Here is a 7,294-nt window from a genome sequence, read left to right as displayed (position 1 = left end):
TTGTTGTCACCTCTCGTAGTTTAGTGGTCAGAACATTGGTGCGTAAAGCCAAAGGTCCCGGGTTCGATTCCCGACGGGGGTGTGACAACAGCAACAATTTTTCCCTCATTAATTTGAGGTAGCGTGTAGTGGGTAAAAAATTCAGAAATGAATTTTCAGAATAATATTTCATATTAAACTAACTCACTTCTAAAAGATATCTAAATTATATGTATGTTTAATCATAGTATATTCAGTATATAGTTACATTACTTCGACGGATCGTTAACCTTGTAGGTCGGTTGGTCGTGGTTGCTGTTGTCACCTCTCGTAGTTTAGTGGTAGAACATTGGTGCGTAAAGCCAAAGGTCCCGGGTTCGATTCCCGGCGGGGGTGTGACAACAGTAACAATTATTCCCTCATTAATTTGAGGTAGTTTGTAGTGGGTAAATAAAAAATCGAAAAAATGATTTTAAATTAATATTGCACCGTTAGAGAAGTTGCTGAGAACCTAAACATACTGACTGACTCCTGTCATTCGATTTTTAACAATGATTTGGGCATGAGACGGGTCGCCGCGAAATTCATACCAAAATTGCTCAGTTTCGACCAAAAAAAGCATCGCATTAATATTGCTAAGGAATTGTTGGACTCTGTTCGCGACGATCCAAATTTGCTGCAGAGGGTCATAATTGGTGACGAATTATGGGTTTAAGCTCAATCATCTCAATGAAAGTTGCTTTACGAGCCAAGATCGAAGAAAGCACGTCAAGTTAGGTCGAATGTGAAGGTTTTGCTTATGGTTTTCTTCGATTGCAGAAGCATGGTGCGTCATAAGATCTTGCCGCAGGGTAGAACGGTCAGTCAATAATGATGCCCGTTTGCACCGACGTAAATAAGTACTACTTAGCTTTAAGTAGTTCTTAAAAGACGGAATTGGTTTGCACCGCAAGTTAAGTCGCGCTTAAGAATCGAAACAGATGCGTAACTTTAAGCACAGGATGTTCCTGACTTAAGCATTGCTTAAGCCTGTCGTAACAATTTCGGCAGTAGTTCGGCATTTTTCCCCGTAAGAAAATAACATCGTTATAGTAAAGAGGTTATTATCATGTTACTATTAAATAATAAAATAAACAATATAATAATTATTAAATTAAATTATCATTAAATGGAAGTTGGTGTGTGTTATCATTTATGTTATTGTATTGCAATGTACGGATTATTTACATTCCAAGAGTAGTAATTAGTATCTGATGATATATTAGAAATTTGAAAATGTACACAATTTAACTGGAGTAGTGATAAGAACGCCAATAGCTAATCATTAGTAATAGAAGGTGAACTAATAATATACAATAATAGTACGTTTTATCAGAAGTTTGGTTTTTATTGAAAATAAACACTTTTAGATTACACTTAAGAGTTCATTTTGGCAGTTGGCGTTAACAGTTAAACTCCTGTAGTACTGCTTTTAGTTGGAAAAGGTTTGTTTATATGAAATTCAGAAGAAAATTGACTAATATATATACAAACTAAAACACAACAAAACCTAACAAAACACAAATAATTACAAAAACAAAAACGTATAACAGCAGAAAAAGGCGGCAAACAACACTTCACGACACCAGACGTTACTTAACGGACACAATAAATTTGAAACTTCTTGACCATTCTGCACAAAAAACCCTACAAATTACTAAATTTTACCGTTGTTGCCAAACCATCAACAACTAAGCACTACTTACTTAAGTTGCAGGTAGACAGCGTACGGTGCAAACGAATTGGAAGTTAAGTAAGACTTATGCTTAAGCAGTACTTTGTTAAGTCTGCCTTAGTAAAACGTCGGTGCAAACGGGCATGAATGTTTCCTGGAAGTTACGCGCCATTTGCGCGAAGTAATCCGCCGGAAACGTTCTGATTTGTATAAGAACAAAAATTGATTCTTGTACCATGATAACGTGCACACATCGTTGTTTGTGTGAAAGTGAAAGGACGGGAGCAGAACAAGATGACAAAAACTGATTTTTTGAAGTGCTTCGTGTATTTGAAAAAACGTTGACACAAGTGTATAATATCTGGTGGGGATTACTTTGAAGGGGACAAAATAGATATTCGTGAGTAAATAAATAATTTTTGATAAAACACAATACTCGCGATACTTCTTCAACACACCTCGTATATACATCAGTTCCACAGATCTGCGATAATACGTACGGTTCGTCGTTGATGCTGTGGTTACTTCACGTAGCTTAGTGGTCAGAGCATTAGGTCCCGGGTTCAATTCCCGGCGAAGGATTGACAGCGGCAACAATTTTTCTTCATTCATTTGCAGTAACTTGTGATGAATAAATTAAGAGAGAATTTTCGCATTTATATTCAATTAAAGTTTTGAACTTTCAACACAATAAGGTTGTCCTCATTTATGTGTATAAAAATCTATAATCGATTCAACGATCAAAAGTGGTGGTGAATCCTGACCTAACGATTCCATTAATTTTTTCTCTAAAATCATTAGCGGAGTTATCACAAAAGTATAATTTTTAGGTTAGGTTTTAGGGCCAATTCTTTTACCCAAAGAGGTACAATACGAAAACTGTTAACAAGTTTACTTTAGAAAGTATGTTAGTAAAAGTTTATTTATAAAGACATCCAAATAACACTCTGTATATTAATCATTTACAACAAAATAATACGTGCCAAATAAGGGGTGAAAAGATTTTTTATTAGATTAGAGGTTTTATCAAGATATTTTTAAAAGTCGGTGATAATGGACTTACTAGCCGTACCTAAATGCACTAGACGAAGAAATATAAGTCATAAACACAGGTAATTATAAAATAATAAATAATTAAAAACTTGAATAAATGTCACCATAATTAAATATTAATTAATTTGTGTTTGTGGGTTATGTTTCTTAGTGGGGTGCATATACGCTAGTTGAAACATTGAGTATCGCCGATTTTTAAAATATCTTGATACAGTCTTCAGACTGGGGCGAAACGTTGGTTGTTTTTTAAATAAAAAATCTTTTTACTTTTTCTTTGGCACCTATTATTTTGTTGATACCACTCAGGGGAAGAATTATGGAAAAAATTAATCATTTACAGTTTAGTGCTGGAAGAATACTTACAGTAGTATAGTTTTCCATGTATCCTTCATACATTGAAAAAGGTCCTTATTTAAAATAAACTAAAAGAACCGCTATTGATCGAAATGCGAAGATAAAATACACCTTTAAATACTTACCCAACTGCCCAAAAACCCATTACATTTTCCTAAACACACGTAATGGAACATTAATTCTCGTTCTTAAAAGTATTTAAAATAGGCCATTAGACATCCATTAGAAGCTAGATATAGGCCAAAAGGATATTTAAATATCGATTTGAAGCAACACTAGGCAAATGATTGCGAACTACTGTCGCATTCCATTTCAAATTTCAAAACTTTTCCAGAAATGAGTAAAATTTGTGGACAAATAATTTCTTTCCGAACTTTACGAATATTTTGAACACAACAAAAGAAAAAACAAATGGTGTTAATAAACATCTACGAACTGCGGAAATAAAGACAAAAAAATAAAGATAAAAAAATGTCCCATTATCAACTTTTATGAAGAGAAATAATGAAGTGGTAGAGTTATTGAACAAAGATTACTGCTTTTAATGAAAAACATTATTTTTGTGCACGCGAACGATAAATTTGAAAACCCGAAAAATTTTTTTGACGAAATTGGAGTTCGGCTCTGTTCGGATATGAAACGTGGACGTTGGGCATGACGTAAAAGAAAATTTAGAAGATTGAAAATAAGGACGCATTAGAATTAGTAGGAGAACAAAGGGTATTATGGAAGTCATAGAGCAAAAGGATGAGAAATGGGATCGTAGAACACCTTTTTAGGATTACTGTTCTTTCTAAGGACATTTAATTACATAAAAAGGCATGTAGATACAGATTAGTTATGTGAATTAGAACGAGAATCAATATTTGTACTTGTTGTTAATTGTTCGAGCCTTAACAACACACTGTTATTGGTTAGACACTTTAATCAGTCGCACCTGTCTCTTGCCGATAGTTTAAAGTTAATAATCAAATTTATATTTCAATATGTTTATTTTACTCCGAAAGTTGTACAATTCTAGCGTAAAGTAAAACAACCAAAATTTCAAGAGTGCATGAAAAATATAACATCAGTTACGACTCAGCACCTGCCCAGTCACTATTGGAACGCTTTTAACCTTTTCTTTTCCGCCGCGCCCACTGTTATTTTTCGCATCCGTACATCGCCGCGCTCCAAACATACTCCTTTAATAACCTTTTTCTAATTTATAAATTAATCGTTTGCGAATATAGAAGTGACTTCTTTTTATTGAAGGCGACTCGACCTTGCACTATCCTCTGTTTTATATCCCTACTACTCCTTCTTTCCTAACTTATCTGACTTCCTAGATACCTAAGATCGAGCGCTTTTTCTAATTTTTCGTCTCCTATCTTTATATTCGCTCTTTCCCTACTATTTCTTATGCTTGCATACTAGTATTTTTGATTTACTTTTATTTATTTTCATACAGTACTGTTTTGTCAGTACCATCCATTTTATTTAAAATTATCTTTAAATCTTTAACTCCTCCTTGGTATATGCATAATGTTGATCGTGTCTTCTCGCACTTAAATTACAGGTTAAAATTTAACTCTCAACGCACTAAAAGAAGTCTAGCAGCAGAAAAATCATAAATTCTTAAAGATTCTGAGCAAAACATTTAATATTGTTTGATGCTTGGTGGAACTCGAGTAGACATTCGTGATTGATGACCTCGATTTCTATGTACATTTCCATAATTCATGCTAAACATTATATGTTGTTAGGGCTCGAAAATGGCCTTGATGTGTGTTCAGAAAATGTAATGGACGGTTTTGTCGTTTGATATGAATTCTGTGTATAAGCCCTCATGCCTCATGTACGTTAGAGGAGACATAATGGATACTCACTTCTTGCAATTGTTCCTGGGCCTGTTGCAATTGTAGTTCTTTGGCATTAAGTTGAGCAGCAAGCGATAGACTTCGTTCGGCTTCATCCCTAGCGTGCCTGAGCAGGCTCCACCTCTCCCTTTCCCTCTCCTCCCGTTCCGTTGAGAGCTGCTGCAGGGAGGTCTCGTTCTCCCGCACCCTCTAACAATATTTACGCTTACGTTTAACGCCGAACAAACCTTGTTTACAATGTAAACATCTGAACAAACATGACTTCGCGACATTCTTTCTATCATCCTCATAATCATAATCATCCTCAACAGTATTATGATCAATATCTCAACAACCTCTTCGTTTTTTTCCTCTGTTTACTTTGTTGATAGAAACGTGTTTTTACCTGTTCGTAGTTTCTGATAAAGTCCCGTAGCTCCTTCTCCTTGTCCTCGAGTGTTGCGTACAGCTGCTTCATTTGGTCCAACAAATCGAACTTTTCAGCTTTTAGACGTTTGCGATCTTGCTTAAGAGCTGAAACAAACAACACGAATTCGTTATCGGGAAACTGGGTTAAGTTACGGAAGAGCAAACAGAAGGAAATCGGGAAAAGTATAAAACATAAAAAATGCTGTCGGAGAAACCTAGAATTTATTTTAACAGAAAAGAGCCAGGGCGCGTTTGCTAATGCCTATTAGATATACTAGCGCCCACAATGAAAGAAAATTAGTATAAATTTAAGGTATTCATTAGAAATTAATATACAGGGTGTTTCACAGTGACCACCCATTAGAAAATTTCGGAAACTACGATTTAAATTTTGAAAATTTGTACAGTAAAGATATTGGGTATGCTCTCCGAACAAAAACTAGATGATGACTAAAGTTAACCATAGTACCATTCGAAAGAGAATAGCATTCTGCATTTTTCAATTTAAGAAAATGGTCTTACGATTATTTGAACAAATTCGCCATTAAATATCTAACACCCTGTATGTTATTGAAAAGTGTTTCGGACATTTAATGTCCAGTTTAGGCTTTACGGTTTGACCTGTATAATTTGTTACAGATTCGCCAAAGTTTCAGTACTTTTGTTTGGGGTTTTGATTTTTCATTATATGAATTTTATTTTTTTTTTGTTTCCGCGACAGCTGTTTCGCCTTTGGACGTCTTCCGACCAGTGCTGGTTGTGTCAAAAAAAAATTCTGCATGCTTCATTCCCACTAGCTATTAATGCTGATAGCAGGGCAGTTGTTTCGACTTGCACCCAGATTAAAAGCTTTTTAGAAATATTGGGAATGAGTGGTTGATCGTTGCAGAGAGGAAGAGGAGACAGACGAAAAGAAGAAAAAGTGAAAGATTATCGTGTAATATCACCGCCCATCATTTGTCCAAATTAACCAAGAAAGCCAGAGAAATTGGTCCAAGTTTTTCTCTGCCAGACCGACCCGGAAAAGACAATATTTGTCGTATATTCACTAGAATATTGTTTTGAAATCAATGTTATTTTTTTCTAAGAATTTCGACGCGGGAGGTCATTCTAGCTTTACGGGTAACAATCGAGAAAACAATAGAAAAAAGAAAGAGTGCGTACATAGAATTTGTAGATTTAGAAAAAGCTTATGACAATGTTAATTGGGTCAAGATGTTAAATATTCTTAAAAATGTAGGGATGACTTACAGAGATAGAAGAGTGATACTTAGTTTGTATAAAGAGCAACAGGCAGTTATAGAGCTGGAGCTGCAACGTAGAGAAGTAAATATTAGGAAGGAAGTCAGACAGGGATGCACACTGTCACCACAGTTTTTTAATCTATACTTAGAAGATGCGATCAATATCATGAAAGATAGTACAACACCAGGGATAGATATACAGGGGCAAAAGATTAGTGTACTTATATTTAAGGATGATATAGCGGTATTAGCATCTAGCAAGGTAGAGTTAGAGATAGCCTTAAATATAACGGAAACAGTATTGACAAAACAATATTTTATGAAAATGAATAAAATTAAAACAAAAATACTGGTATGAAAGGGAGGAAAAAGTAGTGAAAGAGTGAATATAAAGATAGGTGACAAAAAATTAGAAGAAGTTGCTGATTTTAGGCATCTAGGAAGTCAGATAAGTCAGGACGGAAGGAGTAGTAGGGATATAAAGCAGAAGATAGCGCAGGGTCGAGCCGCCTTCAATAAAAAGAAGTCAGTTCTATGCTCGCGAACGATTAATTTAAAAATTCGAAAACGATTGTTGAAGGTGTATGTTTGAACAGAGGACTCAATGAAAGTTAATGAAAAATAGGCGATGTGAATTGGTAGGACAACTTCTCAGTATGGAGGTCTAGTCAGAGATATATTCG

At 35.0% G+C, this 7,294-nt stretch overlaps 1 protein-coding gene across 5 annotated transcripts in view; it reads right to left on the bottom strand.

Annotated features, from left to right (window-relative positions):
• The window catches only part of LOC108742767 (kazrin), a 129,343-nt gene that overhangs the window by 86,228 nt on the left and 35,821 nt on the right, over positions 1-7,294 (bottom strand). For 4 of the 5 annotated variants that reach the window (XM_018478079.1, XM_018478080.1, XM_018478083.1 and 1 more), the window contains exons 4-5: positions 5,345-5,472; positions 4,969-5,148 (exon numbers count right to left, since the gene is read on the bottom strand). In XM_018478079.1, the coding sequence (XP_018333581.1) occupies positions 4,969-5,148; positions 5,345-5,472 (308 nt within the window). The remainder of the gene's footprint in view (positions 1-4,968; positions 5,149-5,344; positions 5,473-7,294) is intronic. The other variant, XM_018478082.1, reaches the window with a different exon arrangement.

The sequence above is a fragment of the Agrilus planipennis genome, unplaced genomic scaffold, assembly GCF_000699045.2.
Source record: "Agrilus planipennis isolate EAB-ADULT unplaced genomic scaffold, Apla_2.0 scaffold368, whole genome shotgun sequence".
NCBI classification, from domain to species: Eukaryota; Metazoa; Arthropoda; class Insecta; order Coleoptera; family Buprestidae; genus Agrilus; species Agrilus planipennis.
Note: the sequence above shows the minus strand (reverse complement) of the source record. Positions and strands in the feature narration are given on the sequence as shown.